The 26,950-nt window shown below is 47.9% G+C and overlaps 1 protein-coding gene across 2 annotated transcripts in view; it reads right to left on the bottom strand.

Moving 5' to 3' along the window:
* The window catches only part of LOC146333997 (potassium/sodium hyperpolarization-activated cyclic nucleotide-gated channel 2-like), an 83,732-nt gene extending 57,619 nt beyond the window's left edge, over positions 1–26,113 (bottom strand). Inside the window, exon 1 of one of the 2 annotated variants that reach the window (XM_084825389.1) lies at positions 25,959–26,113. In XM_084825389.1, the coding sequence (XP_084681515.1) occupies positions 25,959–26,083 (125 nt within the window). In that variant the 5' untranslated portion in view covers positions 26,084–26,113. Of the gene's footprint in view, positions 1–19,832; positions 20,783–25,958 lie in introns of those variants that run through there. The other variant, XM_084825388.1, reaches the window with a different exon arrangement.
* Positions 26,114–26,950: the final 837 nt, after the last annotated feature.

Genomic DNA, 26,950 nt, shown 5'->3' with positions numbered 1-26,950 from the left:
CCAGCTGAGCACCTAAGCGCAGCTCCTGCAATCTCTCGCTTGTGCCTGCACCTGCGCCTGGCGTCTAAAAGTTGTCCCTCCCTTTCCATGCCTGGTTCACTGTTGCTCCAAGGGATGTGAGAAGGGGGGGTTCCCCCTCCAGCTGCACCTCTGAAGTCTGAGAGAGTTCCTCCTTCACGAGTTGTCTCTCCTCCTCAGAATTAGAGCTGCCTTGGGACTCTATGGCCTCAGATACAACCCTGACATCAGACATGTTCAAATATTATATACAAGAGATTGGAAAGTGTCAGGAAACAGTTAGATTTACTGATTTGTGACCAAGTGGAGAGAAAGTTACGATATTTTCGAAAAAGGCAATAAAGCCAATAAATTACTATCTTACATGTTAAAAAAGAAGCAACATAGCACAATGGTTATGAAAATAAAGAAAGGAAGTACAGTTTATACTAAATCTAAAGATATAGCAAAAGAGTTCAAAAAGTTTTATGGAAGTTTATATGCTTCAGAACAACCCTCTAGAGAGAATATTGAATCATATCTGAATACGATCAAACTACCAAGCATAACACCAGATGATATAGATAAATTACAGAGGCCTATTACCTTAACAGAATTACATAACATAATTAAGGATTTAAAAAACAATAAAGCCCCAGGTATGGATAGTTTTACACCAGAATATTAAACAGTATTCTTAATGGAAATAGAACAACCATTATTATGTGTACTGAATGAGATCATGACAACTCACTCTCTTTTAAAAAACTGGGAGGAAGCTCGTATAGTAGTGATTCCAAAAAAAGATAAAGATATTACAAAAGTTGAGTCTTATAGACCTATTGCTCTTTTGAATCAAGACTTTAAAATATGGACATCCATCCTTGCCAGAAGATTAAATGGAATAATTGCTAAACATGTATCAGAAGATCAAACAGATTAAAAATTGTAAATTGGCAAAGAATATAAGAAAATTAGTAAATATAATACATCTCTATTATTATATTTATATATAATAATTAATTAATTAATTAATAATTAAATTTAATTATTGTGTTTGTATAATATTGTATTATTATATTTATTATTTATTTATTAGTAAATATAATACATATTATATAATAAATATAATATAATGGGGGTTGGACTCGATGGCCTTGTAGGCCCCTTCCAACCCTACTATTCTATGATTCTATGATTCTTGTTAATAAATCTCAACAACCATATGGACTAATTTTTTTAGATGCCGAAAAGGCATTTGACCACCTAGAATGGAAGTTCCTGTTACAGATTTTGGATAAAATTGGTTTAGGTGGCCCATTTGCTGAATGGGTTAAAATGATCTATACAAACCCCAGTGCTTGTGTCTCTGTGAATGGTGTTGATTCAGACACATTCTATCTGAGGAGGGGCACTAGACAAGGTTGCCCTTTATCTCCTTTGTTATTTGCGTTATCTATAGAGCCTCTTGCTCAAGCTGTTAGAATGGAAAATATATTAAAAGGGGTAAACATTGGTAGGGAAGAGTTCAAAATTAGTCTCTATTCTGACGATATAGTTATTTATTTATATGATCCTATGAATACTTATGATAAACTTTTATTTTTGTTGCAGAAATATGGTCAAGTATCAGGATATAAAATTAATATTACAAAATCAGAGTGGATTGGATTCAATATGGATAATTCTACAAAAACTAAGATTACCAAAGAATATAAAATCCCTCGGATTTTATACTCCAGTTAGATATTTAGGGGTATGGATTACACAAAATCTTGATATCTTAACAGAATATAATGATCGTGAGGTCATGCTTGAAGTAAAAGATGACTTGGCTCGCTGGAACCAGCTTCATAATTCATGGATGGGTAGGATATCTGCCTTAAAAATGGTACTTTCAAAAAATTTTATTTTTGTTCTTAAACATACCATTAAAGGTCCCACAAAAGATACTTGGAGACTGGCAAACAACGTTCTTAGATCTTGTTTGGAATGGGAAAAAACCAAGGGTAGCAAAAAAAAACTTTAATAAAACCAACAAAGAATGATGGATTAGCCTTCCCATCCATAAAAAAATATTATGTTGCGGCTATGCTTATGCATCTGAAGACATGGTTTAATCCAGATAGAGCAACTGAATTAGAACAGTATAATGTTTCAACAAAGTTGAAAAATACTTTATGGTTGTGTAATACATTTGACAGAAATATATTAAGAATGAACCCATGTAACAAAACCCTGTTTAACAACTGGTTGAAACTTAAAAGAGTATTAAGTCCGGGTTTATCTCCATGAACAGCTATTACATATAACGATGAGGTGATAGATGAAACACAACTAGGCAACCTATCTTTACTGTACAATCATGGGCTAACAGAAATAACCGCACTTGTAGATAAGGGAACATTTAAATCATATGAACAAATACAGAACGAAATGCAATACTCCCAACCTTTATTTTTTCAGTACCTACAGCTTAGAAGTATAGCCTTATGGTTACTAAGGAAATCCGGACCTCTTCGGGAAAAAACCACCTTTGAAAATTTGATGATACATAAATCAGGAAAACCTATTAAGTAAGCTTTATAAAGTTCTATTAGATTTAGATCTTACAATTAATAATTATCAGAAAAGCTGAGAAAGAGAACTAACTTGTCTGATTCCAGTAGGTACCTGGACATGGATCTGGAATAATATATCACAGCAGACTATTAGCACAAACCTGAAATAAATTTTTCTCAAATTTATATTCCACTGGTATTTAATGCCTGTAAGGCTTAACCCTCCTTCATGGATCACTGCCTTGTTGTAGCGAAGGGGCTTGCATGACTCAGTGAAGCCATAAGCTATGCCGTGCAGGGCCACCCAAGACGGACAGGTCATGGCGGAGAGTTCTGACAAAATGTGGTCCACTGGAGAAGGAAATGGCAACCCACTCCAGGATTCCTGCCAAGAAAACCCCATGGAACGTATCACAAGGCTAAAAGAGATGACACCGGAAGATGAGCCCCTCAGGTCAGAAGGTGTCCAGTATACTCCTGGGGAAGAGCAGAGGGAATTTCCAAGTAGCGCCAGAAAGAGTGAAGCGGCTGGGCCAAAGCCGAAAGGTCACTCAGCTGTGGATGTGTCTGGTGGTGAAAAGGAAGTCCGATGCTGTAAAGAACAATATTGTTTAGGAACCTGGAATGTCAGATCAATTAATCAAGGCAAGCTGGAGGTGGTCAAACATGAGATGGCAAGACTGAACATCAACATCTTTGGAATCAGCGAACTAAACTGGACAAGCATGGGCGAATTTAATTCAGGTGACCATCATATCTACTATTGTGGGCAAGAATCCCGTAGAAGAAATGGAGTAGCACTCATAGTCAACAAAAGGGTGGGAAAAGCAGTACTGGGGTACAATCTCAAAAACGACAGAATGATCTCAGTACGAATCCAAGGCAAACCATTCAACTTCACAGTAATTCAAGTCTATGCCCCGACCACTGAGGCTGAAGAAGCTAAGGTTGATCGGTTCTATGAAGACCTACAACACCTTCAAGAACTAACACCAAAAGAAGATGTCCTCTTCATCACAGGGGATTGGAATGCTAAAGTAGGAAGTCAAGGAATCACCGGGATAACAGGCAAGCATGGCCTTGGTGTACAAAATGAAGCAGGACAAAGGCTAATAGAGTTCTGCCAAGAGAACACGCGGATCATAGCAAACACTCTTCTCCAACAGCACAAGAGGCGACTCTACACATGGACATCACCAGATGGTCAATATCGAAATCAGATTGATTATGTCCTTTGCAGCCAAAGATGGAGAAGCTCCATACAGTCAGTCAAAACAAGACCTGGAGCTGACTGTGGCTCAGATCATGAGCTGCTTGTTGCAAAATTTCGGCTTAAATTGAAGAATGTAGGGAAAACCACTAAACCATTCAGGTATGACCTAAATCATATCCCTGATGAATATACAGTGGAGGTGAGGAATAGATTTCAGGGATTAGACCTGATAGACAGAGTGCCTGAGGAACTATGGACGGAGGTCCGTAACATTGTTCAGGAGGCAGCAACTCAATCCATCCCAAAGAAAAAGTAGTGCAAGAAAGCCAAGTGGCTGTCTGATGAGGCTTTACAAGGAGCTGAGGAAAGAAGGGAAGCGAAAAGCAAGGGAGAAAGGGGAAGATATATACAACTGAATGCAGAGTTCCAGAGAATAGCAAGGAGAGACAAGAAGGCCTTCTTCAATGAGCAATGCAAAGAAATGGAGGAAAACAACAGAATGGGAAAGACTAGAGATCTCTTCAAGAAAATCAGAGATATCAAGGGATCGTTTTGTGCAAAGACGGGCATGATAAAGGACAAAGAAGGCAGGGACCTACAGTTGATGACTGGATTATCAAAGTATGGGAAATAATATATATGGTTAAGTTAACGAATATAGTAAGGGTTAGAGAGGGAAGACAGCAAAATAATAGATGTATAGAAAAGTGATCATTCTTTGTAATGTATTAGTGTAATAAGAATCAAGAGAATGTACAGCCTTTTGTGTTATTGGGAACTTTGTGATATTTGCTGGTTTTGTTGATTAATTTGATTATAGTCTATATTGTTTGAACTGTTGATAATAAAAAAGCAAGCAAATCACACCTAAAGATATTTACACAATAGAGCTGAGTGACACAAAAGGCCTTCAGAGAAAATAAAAGTTGCAAAATGCAAGTTCCTTTCCCCTAGCTGTCTTCGACTTCTCCAGGCTGCTTCTTCCTGCTCCCTCTTCAGGCTCTGGTCTCCTCAACTGTGCTCTTACTGGCTCTCTCACTCTCTTTATATACCCTCCTCCCTCAAAGGTGAAAGTACTGTTACAAAACTGAAGAAATGAAACTTTACTGGGGAAATGAGACTGAAACTTAACCGGGGAAATGGAACTATTCCTCTCAGGGATGCCCCCTCCCAAGAAAAACTCCAGGCCTCTAAGCCCAACCTTTTTCTTTGCCTTGCCTCTGTAGGCCTCAAACCTTTACAGTCGGTCTTCCTCTTCCCATTTTATCCTGACAACAACTTCCCTGTGAGGTAGGCTAAGCTGAGAGATAGCTATTGACTCAAGAACACACCCAGAAAGCTTTGTAGCTGAGCGACATTTTGAATTGAGTCTCTTTGGTTCTAGCCCAAGACTCTAACCACTACACCACCCTGTCTCTCTCTGTCCTCATGCCAGACCTGACTGGAAGTGTAGCGAAGCTGTAGCTGGCAGACTCCCAGGTCGAACAGTGGGGTGGACTAGATGACCTCCTTCCTGCTCTAAAAAGGCTATGATTCTAATCCAGGAATAACAACGCAACTGCCCCCCACAAGGGCAACAAAGAGAACCAAAGAAAGGTGAATATCGGCAGAGTTTCACACACGGCCTGCCCTAATTGCTGTTTTTAGCCTGAACATGAAAGCCACAAATACTTTCGTGCAATCCTTAGCAGATTTTAGGTGCTTTAAAAATTAACAACTCTAGTTCTCGGCACCCACAGCACAATACGGAACAAACAACTCAAAGCAACCTAATTTCACAGCCATCGCTCAGCTAGGCTCTACTGGCCATGCCTCAAAGCGCGTGCAGAGTATTTTTCCATTATCACAGCTCACCTCCAAAAGTCTAGGATTGGAATGGGACAAGACTTTCTATCTACTTTCATTTCAGAAATTGAGCTGGGGGGGGCACTTGGAATTAGGGGATGTGGGGTTCAGGTCCCTAACTCCTTTTCCCACAAGGACACATGAGAGCTTCAGCAAGCATTACAGTCCCCCAGCCTTAGTTTCCCCTCTGTAAAACTGATATCATTGCAACTTCCCTCAGGATACAGATTGCAGTTCAGAAGAAGCACTGAAGTACCACTCCAGGAACACAGGAAGCCCTGCTAACACACACATGGAAGCCCTGCTAACACACACATATCCAGAACACAGGGCTCTGGATAGGGGCGAATGCTCCTTCCTTGTTCTCCTTGACCTCTCAGCGGCTTTTGATACCATTGACCATGGTATCCTCCTGGACCGCCTGGAGGGGCTGGGCATTGGAGACACTGTACTGCGGTGGTTCCGGTCCTTCCTCTCCGGCAGGTACCAGAGGGTAGCACTGGGAGAGGTGGTGTCGGACCCGTGGCCACTCACTTGTGGGGTGCCACAGGGCTCCATCCTCTCCCCGATGCTGTTTAGCATCTATGTGAAGCCGCTGGGGGCTATCATCAGGAGGTTTGGGGTGCAGTGTCATCAACATGCGGCTGACACGCAGCTCTACCTCTCGTTCAAATCTTCACCAGGGTTGGCCATAGAATCCCTGTCCAAATGTCTGGAGACGGTGAGTGGCTGGATGGGGAGGAATAGGCTGAAGCTGAACCCTGACAAGACTGAGGTACTTTTGGTGGGAGACAAGAGGAGGTCGGGGGATGTTGACCTGGTGTTGAATGGGGTACGGCTACCCTTGAAAGACCAGGTCCGCAGCCTGGGGGTCATTTTGGACTCCCAGCTGTCCATGGAGGCTCAAGTGTGAGCTGTGAGCCGGACAGCGCTGTACCAACTCCATCTGATACGGCGGCTGTGCCCCTTCCTTCCCGACCATCTGCTCCCATCGGGAGTACATGCCCTGGTCTCCTCTCGTTTAGACTACTGTAATGCGCTCTATGTGGGGTTACCCTTGAAGACGGTTCGGAAGCTGCAGCTGGTACAGAACGCGGCGGCTCGCCTGATTAAAGGCAGCCACTGGCGAGATCACATCACTCCAGTGCTGAAGGAGTTGCACTGGTTACCAGTTGTTTTCCGGGCCAAATTCAAGGTGTTGGTTTTGACCTTTAAAACCCTATGCAGTTCCGGCCCAGCCTATCTTAAGGAGCACCTCCAGCAACACCAGACAGGCCGCTTAACAACATCAGCCTCGGATGGCCTTCTCTCTGTCCCATCAGCCAAGACAGCTAGACTGGTGGGGACGAGGGAGAGGGCCTTTTCTGTGGTGGCCCACACTCTGTGGAACTCCCTCCCTAGGGAACTCCCTCATGCCCCCTCTTTAATGAGCTTCCGTCATGCATTAAAAACGTGGTTGTTCAGGCAGGCATTTGGGGTAGGTTAGGGTATTTTAGAAAATGTTTTTATTGTAGAATTTTATTGTTTTAAACTGTTTTATTGTACGCTATACATTGCCCAGAGTGGCTGGGTGACCAGCCAGATGGGCGATTAATAAATTTAATAATAAATAATAAATAAATAAACACACACATCGCCAAACACTCCCCCACTGCCTTCTGAGATTTTTGCAGTCATCCCTTCTTGCTGCAATCATAAGGGCTAGAAACTTGATTTTTTTAAAAGAAATTATCAGGGAGCCACGATACACATATATTTAGGGCTTATCTTAAGCCTATGCTTAAGATAAGCCCTAAGCATCTTGGGACCTCGATATCTGAGGGAGTGCCTCTCCCTATATTTGCCTGCCCGAGGACTGAGGTTTGTTGGAGGGGCCCTCCTCTGCGTCCCACTGGTGCAAGACACACACTACGGTGGGATGTGGGAGAGGGCCTTCTCTGCTGTGGCACCCCGGTTGTGGAATGCCCTCCCCTTGGAGGCCCGATTGGTGCAGACATTGGTTTCCTTTTGGCAACAAGTCAAAAGCCTTGGAGGGCTAAATGCACTCCCTAAAGTAGCCCATGTTTTAACGGTTTTATTGTTTTAGATTTTAATTGGTATTAGCTTGTCCATGGTTTAATATGTTTGGAGCAGTTTAAATTATTTATTGTTTTATACTGTCTAAATTGATTTTATCTGTACACCACCCTGAGATCTTAATGATAAAGGGCAGGATACAAATGTTTGAAAGGAAGGAAGAAAAAAAGGAAGGAAGGAAGAACGAGAGAGACAGACAGACAGACAGACAGGCTGGAATTTTAAAAACACCAGGCAGCTCATACACAAACACCACAATCTTGATTTTCCTGGAGAATGAGCAGAAGAGCTTCCTTCCCCAGCCAATCCATCAAACCCTCGTGACTTTAGACACTAATCCCACTTCAGTTCTGCCAGGGATAATGGCAATAACTTCTTTATCAGGGACAAGCTAAGCTTGTCAAAAAAAGGAGCTTTTGTGTCACTGCTAAAAAAACCCAACCCAGCAATAAGATCCCAACAGAGTCCCATCATTAGATCCTAACACGTCAGAAGGTAATCCTTTCTAGACCTCAAATCTGCCACTCTGACATATCTATGAGTTTCCCAAACGCTTCATGTCTGAGATTCATTTGCTCAATCGTTCCCTTTAACATCTGGATCTTCCTTTCTCCTTCCAAAAGGAAGCCCACCACAGCTACACAAACACAATCAAAGCACTGGACTTTTTTATTTTTAAATCACTGCATGTTTATTCCCGGAAAAGCTTCCCCCTTCTTGTTATTTTTACATTTATTTGTTTGTTTGTTTATTTTAAGGGTTGCGGAAGTGCTCTGAGGATGGATGCAAAAGGGGGGTTGTGATGGCATAAGCATTGGCCAGTCAGTGCTGAGCACAGCTGGATTCTGCTGCTATCGCGTAGAACCGGTTAGGCCTCAGCCAAAGGGGGGCTGTGACGGCTTCAGTGTTGGCTGGTTGGTGCTGAGCACGGCTGGATTCTGCTGCTATCGCATAGAACCGTTTTGTTTTAGGCCTCAGCCGAGGCGAGGAAGTGGGGGACGTGGCAGCTCTCTCCAAATCCCTGAAGGGCTGTCGCATGGGAGAGGGCAAAGACCTCTTCCGTGCTGCTGACCCAGAGGGCAGGACTCGCTCTCACAGGCTGAAGTTACAGGAGGGTAGATTTTTGTCGAACATTAGCAGCAATGAGTTGAAAGGAAGAGCAGATTGGCAATGGAACCATTCCATTGCTAAAGGGGTGGCGGGCTCTTCCCCACATGAAGTCTGCGACTAGAGCAGGAGTACAGAATCTCAAATCCGTGGGCCAAATCAGGTCACCTCCAACTCCACAATTCTACAATAGGTATATCTGGACCGGAACTCAGGAGAAGGGCACGTCCAAACCAATTCCAGAACCCGGCAAACATCACATCCATCTTCACCCATGTTGCAAAGATAAGAAAAACACTTAAAAGAATTGGATGCCCCCAAATCAGTCTGGTGTAGTGGTTAGAGTGTTGGACAGGGGAGACCTCTAGTCCCCACTGTGGCCATGAAGCTCACTGGATGACTTTTGGCCAGTCCGTGACTCTCAGCCTAGCCTCTCCCTCACAGGGTTGTTGTGAGGACCCAATGAAGAGGATCACGCAAGCTGCGTTGGGCTCCTCACAAGAGGGATATAAATGTCATACATACAGTAAATAAATAAATACAAAACACTACAGACGGTTTCCTGTTTAGTTAGGGCTTTAAAAAACATATTGCCCATTACCTTGAGCAAATTGCAAGTTGTATTTCCCCCTCTCCCTTTAAATTGGATTTACAGCTCCTAACAAGATAGAACTCCTTCTCCTGGCTTCTTCCTAATAATTCCGTATTTTATATTTAAAAACTTCCAATATTTTAAAGGAAGTTTAATTCCACTAGCATGATCTCCCCCACATCTGCTTCCCCACAGCCACATCATTTAAGAATGAGAAATGGCTGCATTTTATTTCACGCCGATGTCATGCCAGCCATTCATTGGGCAGATCCTGAAAAGCAACTGCATGGAGACAGATGCTAAATGATTTTTCGGTTAAATTACTTTTTATCTTAAGAGTAGGGAGGGAAGGGAATAGCAGGTGCAGATTCCATCACGCTGATCAGATTTCGGAAAGGATCGGGCAGAGAGGCAGGCATTAATCCTCTATGATTGCTCAATAATAATGCTTCGCAACTGCAGAGCAGGGGGGCGTTTCCCCCCGCCCCCCCCCCAGCGGTGCATGGGCCTTTGCCACATTGGACCCGAACACTAAACTGGGATGGCCAAGAACTCTGTCTTACCGGGAGTGGCTAAATGAACCAGAAACAAATGAGGAAGCAAAAGTTTCCCATTACATCTGAACCCAGATTCCTGGTTTGCCACTCCCCTAACAAATCAGAATGCAAAGCCAGGGTTTGAAGTCAGCTTTCCATTCCTGGTTTGTTAGGGGAGGGAGAGTTGCTAGGGGAATCTATTTCCGGGGACCCTGAATCTATTTCCTGGCCCCTCTGAATCTATTTCCGGGGCCCCAGAGTAACCACTGGTGCCAATAGAAGGGGTTTTTTTCTCAGCTTAAAATCCACACAGGGGCAATTTTCAAAAGGAATTGCAGCTGCGGTGGGAAGGGTTAACTCTCCCCTCCACACACGCTGCAACACTCCCCCTCACCAAATCTTTCCCTTTTGTAGCAATTCAGTGTATTTGAAATGATTTGGAGGGGAAATTAATTGGCCAGCTTTGCCTCCTGTGAAACTGCAATAAAGCCTAATACTTCTTCCTAAATTTGCATTTACAAACATAAACAAGCCTATGCAGATCTTATACAAATTTACACCCTCTGGGCCTGGGTCCTGAGTCTTTTAAGTGTCTCCTTGCCTGTTTCCGGTTAGTTTACCCGCTCCCACCTGCACAAAACTGTGACCCAGCAGCATGAACGAGCCCAGCACTGGTAGATGACAAGGGCCCAAATGCTCAGCCATTCCAGCTTCTCGTCACGTCTGAATGCAGCTTTTGTCTCCAAAAGCCATGCAACAGCCCTGTAAGGTAGGCCCAGAGAATGAAGACATTTTCCCCGCCCGTCTTCCCAACAGAGCAACCGACACCTCTGCGAAATGGCACTTGGACCAGAAGGCGAGAGGCTGACTTTCTTCCTGAGAGTATTCATCTGCGGTTTGCAAGGGTACCGTCAACATGCGTTGGAAATGCGCACATCGGTTCTTGAAAACCTACAAACCTGGAGCACCAACACACAGAAAAGGCAGCTTGCAGTCTCTCTGCAAGATACAATCCTTCCAATCCAGAGAAACAAAGGGATGAACCTCCCTAGGCTGAGGCCCCCTGTTGCCGCCCTGCACGATTCCCTGTTCCAAGGCTTTCCCCCTTCCCAACTGGGAGGCTCACCCAGAGCAGTGGTTCAAGGAGTTCAAAAAGGAAGCCCGGGCCAAAAAGGATGTACTGCAAAAGGCCCAGAACGGGCACTTCCTGGGGGGAGGCAGGAGTGAGAGAAGGGCGTGAAACAGGAACCAGAGGTGAGCAACTTTCAGTGTTTGGAGAGACACAGGGCTGGAATACAGAGAGTCATACAACAGGAGAGGGTGCATCTGTGCATGGGCAGAGTGCATTTCTGCTCCCAAGCACTAAATTCAGCCAAGCCTCCCACGTTGGCATAGGCCAAGGGTGTCAAACCTCTGGTCAGAGGAAATGGGGTGTGGTCTTCTGGGGACCCTGGAGGAACCAATTCGGCCCACGGACTTCAGGTTCCGCACCCCTGGTGTAGCGAAACACCACTTCCGCCCCCTTCAATGCATCTTTTTTACTCCGATTTCCTGCGCAAATGGGTGCACTGAGATGGGAAGCCTGTACCGAAAGGTTCCAGGGCTCAGACCTCTAGATGTCTTCCCTTCGGCGGGGGCCAAAAGCCCCCAGGCTTCCACAAGTTGCAATGCACCAAGCCACTTGCAGCCTGCTGGCGACACATGGAACACTTGCTAGAGGTACAATGTGTCTCCTGCACAAAATCACTGAAGATGGATCCAGACCACCAGAACTGGCCCACATAAAGAACATCCGGTGCAGGGCCGCTCTGCAAGACTGGCTCTACACATACGGCACAATGAGGTGTTAGAGTGCAGAAGCAGGTAGTAGAGTCCAGACAGAGGTGTCAGACTGTGGGGAGGGGGGGATCATATTATTTAAATCCTCCCCTATCCGCCCCCCCCTCAAATAGATAACTATCACAGCAGAGAGAATGCCAAGCTAGAATCTCTCCCTCTGATATGTTAGGCCTCAGTCTGTGGGAAGTTTTCAAAAATGTGAACCCCACCCCTCCAAACTCCAAGCAGCCACAGTTTGCACAACAAGCTCTTCATCGTGTTCAAAAGCAGCGATGGGAACTGACAGTCTGCATCCCACCGGCGTTCATCTGAGATGCTCGCTTTCTACCCATTTTTTTTAAGTCCTTGCAAGCGGAAACCTAGCATGTTTTCAGCTCTTTCCACCTGCAGTCTAAACCTTCAATCAAAGCAAAGCAGTAGGACTCTCGGATTACGGATGAGGACTGATTTCAACAGAGACATTCTTGGTCTATCTTGTTCAGTATCGGTGCCCTCTAGATTTACGGGACCACAACTCCCAAGGATTCCTGGGCGTTAGCCATGCTGCCGGGGGCTGATGGGATTTGATACCCCAAACATCTAGGGGGCAGGTGCTCTGCTGTTGAGCTTTGGTCTCTTCCTTAAATAATAAAGCAAGTTTCTAGTCCACATGGTTCTGAATAAAGGGCTGATTGAAACAGGAACATTGGACAAAGAGTCAGAGCTTTCGTCCATTGGGCTAAGTATTACTGACACTGACTGGCAGCAGCTCTAGGGTTTCAGACAGCAGGGTGGGGGTGTCTTAGGCCTACCTGGGGATGCTGGGGATCAAACCTGAGACCTTTGGAATGCAAAGCATGTGCTCTCCCACTCTGGTCTTCCCTCTAAAAGTAAAGCAAGAACCTAGTCCTCATGGTTCTGAACAAAGGACTGATTGGGCTTAAATTAAATGTTTCCTCGACTATCCAAGTCGCAGTGCTCCTGTGTGCTGGCACCGGGGGTGGGGGGTTCTCCCCTCCTTCAGTCTGTTTGGTCTCTAGGGTTCCAGACAGGGGTCTTTCCCAACCCCACCATGCTGTGGATTGAACCTGGGACCTTCTGTGCACCAAGCCGTGCTCCGCCACTGAGTTATGGCCCCTTCTGACAGCGGAGGCGAATTTCTTTCTGACTCCTCCGAAAGGTTTGAGAGGTTCCCATGCCTGCTCTCCAAAATGTCCCCCTTTCTGCGGGATCCACAGATGCGCTCACCCACTCTGGTCTTTCCCCTAAAAGTAAAGTAAGAGGCTAGTCCTCATGGTTCTGGAGAAAGGACTGATTGAAACAGGAACATCACCAGCTTCCTTATAGCGAGGTAGGCCGTTGGGCTATCAATGGCTCTGTTAGGGTTCCAGATGACACACAAAAGAGGGATGGCACTAAATCCCCAAACAGACTGAAGGAGTGGGGGGGGGACCCCCCCAGGTTTCGCACAGCTGCTAGCCCTTGCTGCAAACTTTTAGTAAAATGGTACTGTTTCACCAGTCTGATGCTCTGGGGTCAGGTTAAGGGGTTTTTTAAGTTTCTATATAACTATGCACCTTGTGTGTAAGCACTGTACATGTAAGGTGTTAATCAATGATCATAATAAAAAGTAACTGTCTATTGAAAGCAGAACAGCCAACGTGATAAAACTGGGAAAAGCAACAAAGGTAAAGACTGCCAATGAATTCTCGTGGCCTCGGTCCTGCCCTGAAGAGCGACCCAAACCCAGCCACCTCATTGTGCCCAGAGTGACAGGTCGGCCTCGTCTCCACCAACACTATAAAACACCAGCCGTTAGAGCCATGGGGAAGGAGTCATTTGTCACTCCAGCCCAGAGATATCGAGAACGAGATCAACTGAGGACACACCGCAGAGCGCTTCCCTCCCCTCCCCACGGCACTGCAGCACACCAAAGTTCTCTCCTTGTTTTGATGGTGCCAGAGACAGCAGGGACTAGCACCCCACCTGCACGGGAACGGAAGTATAAGAATGTTCAAAATGCAGGAGGAGCGCCCTCGCGGGATCAGGTAAAAGCTGGTTTGCGGCCCACGGCACCTGTTACAGACACAGACTGGGGTTTCCATACAGCTACCAGAGCCCGGAACTGTCAGGAGGCCTGCGTGGATTTCTTTCCCCGTCACCACATCCGGTGGCAGTGAATTCCACAGGTTCGTTGTGCAACCCATTCCGTTCCATGCAACCCATAAAATAAGACAGCCCCCCCCCACCCTCACCACAGGCTCACAATTAAAAAAGGCACAACATGCAAGGAAAAAAGGCAGGGGGGGAAGAGGGAAAAAAGCATTCAGCCTTTCAGCCTGGTGACAGTTGAGGGAAGAGGAACCTTCATGGGGGTGGTTTTCAGCAGGGCTATCGATCTGGACTTTTTTAGCTCAGGATCTGCCCTGATTATTCGCTCAGCCCTCACCGCACCCTTCCCAGAGTCTCTCAACCCACCATAAAAGCAAGATAAAATACAAGTCCTCAAAGAAATGGTTCTAGACAGAACCAATCTAGTGTCTTCCTCCCTGCACTGGACACCTTCAAGACCGACTGGACCTAATATTACAGGAGGGTAGATTGCGGTTGAACGTTAGGAGAAATTGCTTGATGGTCAGAGCTGTTTGGCAATGGGAGTGGCGGCTGAGAGGGGGCGGGGGGGCTACCTTGCTGGGAGGATCCAAGCATGATGGGAGATGTAGTCGGGAAGGCCACTCTCTGAACACGAGCGCCCTGTCCTTTATGCAGGGAGAACGTTTTCGGGCTCTGTCGTGGCACATGCAATGACTGTCAACTGGCAGCTGAAAGAGGAACCTCCACATCATGGGGCAGTCTACCTAGGAGGATGAGATGCCAGGGCCAAACCGCAGGAGATGGCCAATACGTTCATGCCCTCTTTGAGGGCTTCCCACAAGCTGGCCGCTATGAGAACCAGAATGCCCTCTGGTCAGATCCAAACACTGAAATGCTCGTGTTCCCGCAACAGCCGGAAGCCGGTTGCTTTCTTTGCAACCATGTCAAACGGTCAACGGTCTTGTCCGCCCTTCCTCAACCTGGTGCCCTCCAGATGCCTTGGACTTCAACTCCCATCAGCCACAGTCAGCATGGCCAGTAGCTAGGAGTGTTGGGAGTTGTTGTCCAAAACATCTGGGAGGTCAAGCAAGGCTCTCCTACAGCATTGCTTTAAATTCTGACAAGCAAGAAAACATTGGAATGAGGGGTGTTCCTGTTCAGACACCTTGGGCTATGAATCCCATCATCCCCAGCCAGCATGGCCCCTGCGGTGATGGGAGTTGTAGTCCAACCCCTCTGGAAGGTGCCAGCCTTGGGAAAGGCTGAAAGGATGAAACCCGATGAAGTTGGTGTATTAGATTTATATTCGATATCCATGGAAAAAAACACCCACATACAGCAATTGGGCATTGGTTTCTGGGGCGGACGGGGGGGGGCGGATTTCAATAACATGCACATTTTAAAATATATATATATTTCAGGTTCCTAAAGGAAATCAACCCTGAGTGCTCATTGGAAGGACAGATACTGAAGCTGAAGCTCCAATATTTTGGCCACCTAATGCGAAGAGAAAACTCCCTGGAAAAGACCCTGATGCTGGGAAAGACTGAAGGCAAAAGGAGAAGGGGACGGCAGAGGATGAGATGGCTAGATAGCATCACCGATGCAATGAATATGAACTTGAGCACGCTCCGGGAGAGAGCGCAGGACAGGAAGGCCTGGCGTGCTATGGTCCATGGGGTCACGAAGAGTCGGACATGACTGAACGACTGAACAACAACAACAATATTTCAGGTGGTCATTTGGCGCACAGAGGTAAGAGGCAGGCAATTGGAAAACGGCAAGTACCTCAATTTATAGACGTGGGGTGTCATTAATAATGACAGTGAGACCCAACCTGTCCATTTTCTCACTTAACCTCAACCAGATTGAGGGGTTGCCCCATTCCCATCCTGCAGTTATGCCCATTTTACAGATTTGAATCTGGAAGAATGAGCCCTGAACAAAGGAACCTGCTAGCTCCACTTTCCAAAACCTGGCACCCTCCAGATGTGTTGGACTACAACTCCCAGCACCCCCAGCCATGCTGGGAGTTGTAGTCCAACACATCTGGAGGGTGCCAGGTTTTGGAAAGGTGTGCTAAACCCAACCTGCTAAGTCCTCTTTCTTGCCCCAATGCCGACACGTTAAATCATGCTAAAGAACAGGGTTCCTGATCCAGTGCAGAGTGCCCCACCATCAGGCCCAAGGAATGACAGATGCTTCTCCACACATCTGGAATGAGCGGTGGGACCTTTAGCCTGGAGGTGGTAACAATGTTTATTTATTCAAATTTATAGAATGCTTTCCACAAAGGTATCAAAGCAGCAAACATAAAATACAATGGCATGAAAAGAACAATTAATCTAACAATAACAGGATACAAACTTTAATAACAATAATAATATGCCCATCTTTTGGGTACATAAGAGCCCTGCTGAATCAAACAGAATGCCTGTTTCGTTCAGCATTCTGGCTAGAATCCAACTGAAGTCCTACTTAAAGGAGACCCACTGAAATGAATGGGACTTAAGTTAGTCATGCCTACCTCAAAACCCGTTCATTTCAATGGGTCTGCTCTAAGCAGGACTTCAGTTGGCTTCTACCCTCTGTTCCCATAGTGGCCAACCCCACTGCCTTGAGGTCTCTTCCCCCCCGCAACAACAACCCTGCAAGGTTGGTTAGGCTGCACAGCCCAAGGTCATCGAATAAGGTTTGCAACAGAGCCCGTCTCTTGCCAAGCTGTGCACCGCACCAAGCCCTGTACAGCGCCAGGATAAGTCTCACGGAGGCATCTTTCACAAGACGACTCCAGAGAGACCAGATACGTTTCTAAACAGCCGAGTGACAGAGGCTACAACGCTGACTGCCACCTTCACTGCCCCCGCCCCCCCCCCCCCGAGCCCTGAAACAGCAGCAGAGCGCTCTGCTATGGTTTTCAAAATCCAAAGCACACCTGATCTGATTTATGAACTCCCTTGAGAATGGGGGGGGGGGGCAGGAAGAGAAAGAATCACTGCAGCAGCTGAGAAGCAGCAAACCAAACCCACCAAGAAACCTCTGACATTGAGGGAATGCTTCCCCATGCTGTCCTGTCAGCAGGAAACTGACAACACCCATGTATGACATGATTTGCACCCAAAACAACATGTGTGCGTGCACATGGCACATGGAATCCATCGGTCACCGGCTTTGCATCATTTAAGGATGCTGGAAAAGACGGGTCAGTGTTTCTGTGCTCTCTCCACATTCCCTGCCCTGCCCCCAAGTAACACAGGGCTGACAGCACCCCCCCCCCCACACACACACACCCTGCAGTCCCTGGTTTGCTTTGCAACAGGATGAGTTCTATTCTTTCCACACTCATGCAGCTCTGTCACCTTGCAAGGAACAGGCTTGGATTTCTCCCCTCGTCCTGGAGGAAATCTATCCGAATCCAAATTATTACTGAAAGGCAGGGGGGTTATAAGAGTCAGAAAAGGGGGGGCAATCAATAATCAGAGAGAGAGAGAGAGAGAGAGAGAGATGGGGGAATGGAGGAGAACAAATCGCTTGATTTCCCAATATGATCTCAACCGGGGTCTTCTTTGCACACATCTCAAGGTGCCCTCTGAGTGGGCCTAGGCTGATCTTTCTACTCTCAGCAAATCATTGGGGGACAGAAAGCCCCACCCCAATTTGCCTCTTTTTTTCCAGGGGGAAGGGAAAACACACAGCCTTTGGGGGACCCCTTCCCTTAAAAAAAAAAAAAGAAAAACAGTCAAAATAAACGCACCTTTTCACATTCAGACGGTCTCTGCTCCCAACAGCAGAAGAACCCCAACGAAGGCCATAAAGGGTGCTGGGGATAACCCCCCCCAAAAAAAACTCAACCCATCCCCCATTTCCACCACCACCTTTGCCCCAAATCCTGAAGGTTTCTTAGAGGAGGGTATCACCCACCGTCTCTCCCCCTCTAAGCTGAATCCTTGCTCGGGAAACCCGCAACCACTCATAGGACTCTCCCCACCCCAAATACAATGCCCTGAAGTTACTCTGAAAATGGAGAGTCATGAACAACCCTCCTGATATAGGGCAGGATAGAAATGTTTTAATTCATTAATTAAGTAAATACATCCTATGCACCTGGAGAGCTGACGGCCCTGATCTGACATGGGTCCAAGTCACCCTAAAACTTTAAAGCACTATGAAGAATGGAGCAACACCCATCTTTCACACAAGATCGGGGGAGGGGGGAGTGTGTGTGTGGGGGCAGGGTTCATTACCTGAAAATCCCTCTTGCAAAAAACTAAATAAACAGCCATACAGACTCTGGAGCGTTGGGAATTCAATACTGTTTTTAATCAGCACGTCAGTCTCCCACAAGCCGGTGCACTGTAGTTCTGCTGGATTACAACCCAGCTGTCTGAGGATGACAGATGTTGCAGCCCAACACATCTGAGGGGCACACACTTGGGGAAAAGCTGCAAAATACCCCACACACACCTACACCCCGCTACTGGGATAATCTGGCATAGCTACAAATGTGGATTACCCAAGGGACATGGATGGATTTTTATGTATTATTAACATTTCTGTACGGCCTCATTTGCTAAAAGGGCCGTTGTATTTGACCCTGCTGTGAGAGGAACAAGTGGATTTGGGATCCAAGAAGGACTCAGCGAGCCCAACAGAACAGAGGGGTCTCCACCACAGAGTTAAAGTCTGTTGACTACAAATAAAGCAAGATTCCAGTCCTCATCATCCTGAATAAACCACTGATTTAAATCAGAGCCTCGGAACCTCTCTTATATCTCGTAGGACCATCTAAGCCAGGACTTGGCAGCACCTTGCTCAGGACTCAAGCTGCTCAGCCCCAAAACCTGATCGCAGAACCCTTTTCAACGGGAAATGATGGAAATGGAACCTGGGACCAAATGCAGGCAAACCAGGCGCCCTGTCTCTGGGCTACGGTCCCCCCTGTCACCTAAGGAATACTTCGAATCCCTGCGAAGCAGGGTTCTCACATACATAGGCTACCCATTAGTATAAACCCCAAGGTAGAAGTCTGGTGCTGAACCCACAGCAAACTCTCTTGTCTACCCCCGCCCTGTTACCTATCGGGGACCCCCCAAATTGTTGCCACAGGTTTTAATCAACAACACATTTCCCCCACCCCCACCAACCCACACACAAACCTTGAGGGTGGAATTAAGCCGCAGAAAGCACTGAGCTGAGGTGGTGAGCAGATTTTTCCATATGGTACAACTGCAGGAACCTGCTCCCCTGAGGTAACTCGACATGGCTTTATAGGTGATCCCTGTACCACCCCTTACCCCCAGGATTAATTTTCTTGTGCTCAATGCTTGACTCAGCCTCCTTGATCATTCTCCGTCCCTATCCAGGTCTACCGAGAAGCCCCGTTGCGTTCCATGGAGACTACTGCCGGGGAAGCATGTGCGTAGGATTGTGGCCTGAGATTGGTAGAGAGAGGATTGATGACTTCACCCCACCCCCAAGACCCCGTGACTGACACCCACCCCAGAGGGTTGCCCCCAGATTGTCAGATCTCTGCCCACCAAATCTACAAACTCCCAGGTCATCTGCAATCGCTGAAGGGGTTACCCTCCAATCCCAGCTCCTCTGGGAGATAACCAACATTTCTGCAAAGTCATTTAAAGCCACCCGCACCTCATTAACATCCCCCACCACAAACGCACAAAAAAGATCTCCAGAATTACTTTAATCATGTGAAGGGGTGCACTATTATCCCGATCTGCTCCCACCCGATCTCCCCCCACCTCCAGTCACCTTGAACTGTCTTTAACCCCTACAGAACATTACCTCTACTAAAATTGCAACAGGGCATAAACCAGCCTTCCCATGATATGGTAGTTGTAGTCCAACACGTCTGAAAGACGTGTGGGAAGACCGGGCATAAACAATGAACCAGATTTCGGCTTGTGCCCTATTACCTGCCCTCCCGCGTCATTCCAAAAGGGACGATCTGGGGCTGTGATCCTAACCATGCTTACCTGGAAGTTGTTGTTGTTGTTCAGTCGTGTCCGACTCTTCGTGACCCCATGGACCATAGCACGCCAGGCCTTCCTGTCCTGCGCTCTCTCCTGGAGCGTGCTCAAGTTCATATTCATTGCATCAGTGATGCTATCTAGCCATCTCATCCTCTGCCGTCCCCTTCTCCTTTTGCCTTCAGTCTTTCCCAGCATCAGGGTCTTTCCCAGGGAGTTTTCTCTTCGCATTAGGTGGCCAAAATATTGGAGCTTCAGCTTCATTATCTGTCCTTCCAATGAGCACTCAGGGTTGATTTCCTTTAGGATGGACTGATCTGACCTCCTTGCAGTCCAGGGGACTCGTAAGAGTCTTCTCCAGCACCACAGTTCGAAAGCATCAATTCTTCGGCGCTCAGCCTTCCTTATAGTCCAGCTCTCACAGCCATACATTACTACTGGGAAAACCATAGCTTTGATTAGACGGACCTTTGTCGGCAAGGTGATGTCTCTGCTTCTTACTACGCCGTCTAGGTTGGCCATAGCTTTCCTCCCAAGGAGCAAGCGTCTTTTAATTTCATGGCTACAGTCACCGTCTGCGGTGATCTTGGAGCCCAAGAAAGTAAAATCTGTCACTGCTTCCATTTCTTCCCCTTCTATATGCCAGGAAGTGAGGGGGCCAGATGCCATGATCTTAGTTGTTTTAATGTTGAGTTTCAAACCAGCTTTTAAACTCTCCTCTTTCACCCTCAACAAGAGGCTCTTGAGATCCTCTTCGCTTTCTGCCATTAGGGTGGTATCGTGTGCATATCGGAGGTTATTGATAATTCTCCCAGCAATTTTAATTCCGACCTCTGATTCATCCAACCCGGCATTTCTCATGATGTACTCTGCATATAAGTTAAATAAGCAGGGTGACAATATGCAGCCTTGTCGTACTCCTTTCCCAATTTTGAACCAATCGGTTGTTCCATGTCTGGTTCTTACTGTTGCTTCTTGACCCTCGTACAGGTTTCTCAGGAGACAGGTAAGGTGGTCTGGTACTCCCATCACTTTAAGAATTTGCCACAGTTTGTTGTGATCCACACAATCAAAGGCTTTAGCGTAGTCAATGAAGCAGAAATAGACGTTTTTCTGGAATTCCCTTGCTTTCTCCATGATGCAGCGAATGTTGGCGATTTGATCTCTAGTTCCTCTGCCTCTTCGAGACCCAGCTTGTACTTCCGGTAGTTCTCGGTTCGCATACAGCTGAAGCCTAGCTTGTAGGATTTTGAGCATCACCTTGCTGGCATGTGAAATGAGCGCAATTGTGCGGTAGTTTGAACACTCTTTGGCGTTGCCCTTCATTGGAATTGGAATGTAAACTGACCTTTTCCAGTCTTGTGGCCACTGTTGAGTGTTCCAGATTTGTTGGCATATTGAATGCAGCACTTTAACAGCATCATCTTTTAGGATTTTAAATAGCTCGGCTGGAATACTGTCATCTCCGCTAGCTTTGTTGTTACTAATGCTTCCTAAGGCCCACTTGACTTCACTCTCGAGGATGTCCGGCTCAAGTTCAGTGACCGCACTATCATGGCTATCAGGGACATTCAGATCTTTCCTGGATAGTTCTTCTGTGTATTCTTGCCACCTCTTCTTAATCTCATCTGCTTCTGTTAGGTCCCTGCCTTCTTTGTCCTTTATCATGCCCGACTTTCACAAAACGTTCCCTTGAGATCTCCGATTTTCTTGAAGAGATCTCTAGTCTTTCCCATTCTGTTGTTTTCCTCGATTTCTTTGCATTGTTCATTGAAGAAGGCCTTCTTGTCTCTCCTGGCTATTCTCTGGAACTCTGCATTCAGTTGGGTATATCTTCCCCTTTCTCCCTTGCTTTCCGCTTCCCTTCTTTCCTCAGCTACTTGTAAAGCCTCATCAGACAGCCACTTGGCTTTCTTGCATTTCTTTTTCTTTGGGATGGATTTCGTTGCTGCCTCCTGAACAATGTTACGGACCTCCGTCCATAGTTCCTCAGGCACTCTGTCTATCAGGTCTAATCCCTGAAATCTATTCCTCACCTCCACTGTATATTCATCAGGGATATGATTTAGGTCATACCTGAACGGTTTAGTGGTTTTCCCGACGTTCTTCAATTTAAGCCGAAATTTTGCAAGAAGCAGCTCATGATCTGAGCCACAGTCAGCTCCAGGTCTTGTTTTGACTGACTGTATGGAGCTTCTCCATCTTTGGCTGCAAAGGACATAATCAATCTGATTTCGATATTGACCATCTGGTGACGTCCATGTGTAGAGTCGCCTCTTGTGCTGTTGGAAAAGAGTGTTTGCTATTATCAGCATGTTCTCTTGGCAAAACTCTATTAGCTTTTGTCCTGCTTCATTTTGTACACCAAGGCCATGCCTGCCTGTTATCCCGGTGATTTCTTGACTTCCTACTTTAGCATTCCAATCCCCTATGATGAAGAGGACATCTTTTTTTGGTGTTTATTCTACAAGGTGTTGTAGGTCTTCATAGAACCGATCAACCTCAGCTTCTTCGGCCTCAGTGGTTGGGGCATAGACTTGAATTACTGTGATGTTGAATGGTTTGCCTTGGATTCGTACTGAGATCATTCCGTCGTTTTCGAGATTGTACCCCAGTACTGCTTTTCCCACCCTTTTGTTGACTATGAGTGCTACTCCATTTCTTCTAAGGGATTCTTGCCCACAATAGTAGATATGATGGTCACCTGAATTAAATTCACCCATGCCTGTCCATTTTAGTTCGCTGATTCCCAAGATGTCGATGTTCAATCTTGCCATCTCATGTTTGACCACCTCCAGCTTACCTTGATTCATTGATCTGACATTCCAGGTTCCTAAACAATATTGTTCTTTACAGCATCGGATTTTCTTTTCACCACCAGACACATCCCCAGCTGAGTGTCCTTTCGGCTTTGGCCCAGCCGCTTCACTCTTTCTGGCGCTACTTGGAAATACCCTCTGCTCTTCCCCAGGAGTATACTGGACACCTTCCGACCTGAGGGGCTCATCTTCCGGCGTCATCTCTTTTAGCCTTGTGATACGTTCCATGGGGTTTTCTTGGCAGGAATCCTGGAGCGGGTTGCCATTTCCTTCTCCAGTGGACCACATTTTGTCAGAACTCTCCGCCATGACCTGTCCGTCTTGGGTGGCCCTGCACGGCATAGCTTATGGCTTCACTGAGTTACGCAAGCCCCTTTGCCACAACAAGGCAGTGATCCATGAAGGGGTACCTGGAAGTAAGCTCCCTTGAACATAGGGGGGTGGAGGAGATGCTTACTTCCAAGTAAATATGCAGAGGATGGTGCTGTTGGAGACCCAAACCCAGAGTTTCCTCCACCGTTGCTTCCAAAGCTGCTATCAACTTTCTGTCAAAGCTGTCAACTTTCTGTCTCCCCCTCACCCAAGACCTGGGTCAAGACCCAAAGATCTAAAATCACGAGGAGGAGAGATTCTCGAGCCCAGCACTTGCCCTACCTTCCTACCTCCCCCAGAGGTATTTACTTGGAATTCCCACCCCCCCACCGCTTCCATTCCAAAATACCCTGGGGTTTCATTTCAGATCGACAGATCCAGAGCACCAATTCCCTCACGACTCTAGAGAAAACTACTTCGAATCATCAAGCCTGCGCCCTCCACAAGGCACCCCAGAGCAGCACTTTGGAGCACCGCAAAAATCAGGGGGTGATTTGCAATCGCTCAGCAAAGGCACCCCCAATTTCCAGGAGTTGAACAACAGCAAGTAAAATTACAAGTTCAAAGGACCACATGGCCTTGTGTTCCTTGCTCCTCTCTTTGCCTCAGTGTTCCCGACCTGTAAAATAGACATATTTGTTGGTTGCCTTTGACTGAGAGTCTTTATGCAGCTACACTAGCCATTTTGGGGAAATGTGCATTAGTGCCCCTGTGAGGTTAATTCTGATATACATTTTCACTTGCTATCCTGGAGAGGTAGTTGTTCTCATCCTTTCTGCCACTACCCTGAAGTAGTTACCGCAGATTACCCATCCTCCCATCCCTTCTCTTCCTCCTCTTTCCAGAATTCTTCAAAGAGCTTCCAAAGTGTCGCTACCTCTGAAATATACCTCGTATTAGCACTGCTTCCTCTCACTACCCCCAAGGTAGTTTTATTGGATTGTCCCTTCTGCATTTTGCTTTACCCAAATTTGCCACACAGTTAGCTGCTTAGTCACCACCCCTAAGGCCTTGACCTCACACCACCATCTCTTTTACCTTGCTCCAAATCACTGCAGGGCTGCTTTGCACATATCCCTCTCTGTCAACACTCCCAAGGTAGTTACCCCAGATTGCCATCTACCCTACCTTGGGATCGCCCGCTTTGCCGGAAATTGTGGCAAGAGCAGCTGAAGGCATATAGCCCACCATCAGAAGTAACCTTGGATGGCCAACCCTTACTAACTCTTGCCACTTCCTCAGCTCCAAGGTTTTTGCCTTGCCCCAAATTGCTGCAGGCACTACCCCAGGATAGTTAACTTGGATTATTATCTCTCCCTCCCACCCTGGGGAAAGACCTCCCACCTTGCCTGAAATTGTTTAACAGAGGGCTACTAGCCTTGCTATCCCTGGAACCTAGCTCACATCTCTCTCCCAATCATCTTTCCTGAAGTCATTGTAGGGCTAGCAACCCACATGTAATCCTCTCTGTCACTACCCTAAGGAAGTTACTCCAAGGTAATTACCTCCAATCTCTCCCCTTTCCTCCATGGTCCTGGAGAGGAGGGAAAACTCCTCTACCTTATCTGAAACTGCTGTTAAGACTAGCTAGCTACCAACCAATACATCATCATCTATATTACTAACCTAAGGTTGTTACCCCAAATCTCCCTCGCTTCCATGCCTCCAGGGCCTTCCCCTGGATAGGGTGCGCATGCGCATGCGCGTGCGCGCACACGCACACACACACACACACACACACACACACCCCACTTGCCTGAAATCACTGTAGGGGTAGCTAGCAGTACAAATACCCCTTTGTCACCATCCCCAGGTAGTTATGCCTAGACAGTTACCCCAGGAGAGAGGAAAATATTCCACCTGGCTACTAGTACGTAATCCTCCCTTTAACTACACTGAGGTAGTTACCTTGGATCTTTCTCCTCCACCTCTCTGCCCCCATGCCCCCAGGGGCAGCAGACAGGGAAATCATCCCCTTCACCTTCTTGCTCAAGACTACCTGAAATCACTTTCAGGCTAGCTGCCAGCCCCTTAACCCTTTCCATCACTATCCAGAGATAGTTATCCCAGATCTCCTTCCCTCCCTCTCATGCCCCTATGGGGAAAGAGACCAGGAGGGGAGAAGAAACCCCTCCTCCCTCTCGTCTGTAACAGCTGTAGGGGCTGGCTGCAAGTGCCTCACCCTCTCCGTCACTACCCCAAGGTAGTTACCCCAGATCTGCACTCTGCTTTCTCCTCTCCCCCTGCACACCCCCCAGGTCACTGCAACATAGCTCACCTGAAATTGCTGTATGACTGCCATTGCAGAACCTTCCCTGTGGTTACCCTGAGGTAGTTACCTCGAATATCCTTCCTTACCTGCCTGCCTGCCTACCTCCCATGGCCCCAGGGGGAAGGGAAAGGGAAACCTACCTCCCCAACTGCTTGCTCAAGACTGCCTGAAACAGCCAGTAGGGGCTGGACACCAGTGCCTCACCCTCGCCCTCACTTCTAGCACCAGTGCCTCACCCTCACCCTCACTTCTAGCACCAGTGCCTCACCCTCGCCCTCACTTCTAGCACTGCATGCTTTCTGTCACTATCCAGAGGTAGTTACTCCAGAACTCCCTCCCTTCCATGCCCCTATGTGGTGGGGCATGGGATGGGAGAGGAAACCCCTCCCCTTTGCCTGAAATCATTGTGGGACTAGCTGCCACTGCCTCACCCTCTCTGTCACTATCCAGAGGTAGTTACCCCGGATCTCCCTGCCTCTAGGGAGGGGAAATGGGAAGGGAAATCTGAAATGGCCCTGGAGACCAGATGCCACCGCCTCACCCTCACTGTCTGCATCAGTATCCAGAGGTAGTTACCCCAGATGTCCGGGAGGGGACAGGGGAAGGGAGGGGAGGCCTGCCCGCGTGCCCTCCTCCCCGAGGTAGTTACCCCGGCCAGGCGGCGCTCACCTGAAGTCGCTGTAGGGGTGGATGATCCAGGCGCCCGCGGACTTGACGCGCTCCTGCTCGCGCTCCACCGCCTTCTGCGAGCCGAACATCCGCAGCGAGAACTTGTTGACGCCCGGCTGGAGCATCGCGCCCAGCTGGCGCTGCAGGAAGCCGGCCTGGCCGCCGCCGCCGCCCGCCGCCGCCGCCTCCGGGGGGCCGTCCTCGGCCGCGCCGGCGCCGCACGTGAAGGAGACCTTGGGCTGCCCGCCGCCGCCGCCCCCCGCGCGCCGGAACTCGCCGTTGGGCGAGCCGCCCTTGCCCGCCCCGCCGCAGCCGCCCCGCCGCAGCGCCAGCAGCGAGCCCAAGGCGCCTGCCGCCGGCTCCGAGGCGCCCGCCGGGCGCGGCCCGCTGCCCCCGCCGCCCGTCGTCCGCATGGCTGCCGGACCCCGCTGGACCCAGTACAGGTAGATGTAGCTGTGGCTGCGGCTGCCGCCGCGGAGGCGGAGCCCAGAAGCCCGGGGGAGGGGTGGGGAGGGGCAGGCAAAGGTCGAGCGGGAGGGAGGAGCGGGGAGCCAGGAGACAAGGAGAGGGGAAGGGAACGGGGAGGTAAAAGGAAGGGGGGAGAAAGGCAAAGGGGAGGCAAGGAAATAGGAGAGACTGGGCAAGGAAAGAGAGGGAGTGGGAAAGAAGGTCGAAGAGAGAAAGGAGGAAGCCAGGAAAGAAGGAGAGGGAGGGAGGGAGGGAGGGAGGGAGGGAGGGAGGGAGTGGGAAAGAAGGTCGAAGAGAGAAAGGAGGAAGCCAGGAAAGAAGGAGAGGGAGGGAGGGAGGGAGGGAGGGAGGGAGTGGGAAAGAAGGTCGAAGAGAGAAAGGAGGAAGCCAGGAAAGAAGGAGAGGGAGGGAGGGAGGCAAGGAAAGAGAGGGAGTGGGAAAGAAGGTCGAAGAGAGAAAGGAGGAAGCCAGGAAAGAAGGAGAGGGAGGGAGGGAGGGAGGCAAGGAAAGAGAGGGAGTGGGAA

The sequence above is a fragment of the Heloderma suspectum genome, chromosome W (genome assembly GCF_057233095.1).
Source record: "Heloderma suspectum isolate Gila_16-S chromosome W, 16-S_ref, whole genome shotgun sequence".
NCBI lineage: Eukaryota > Metazoa > Chordata > Lepidosauria > Squamata > Helodermatidae > Heloderma > Heloderma suspectum.
The sequence above is the reverse complement of the archived record's forward strand: the minus strand, read 5'-3'. Positions and strand labels throughout refer to the sequence as shown.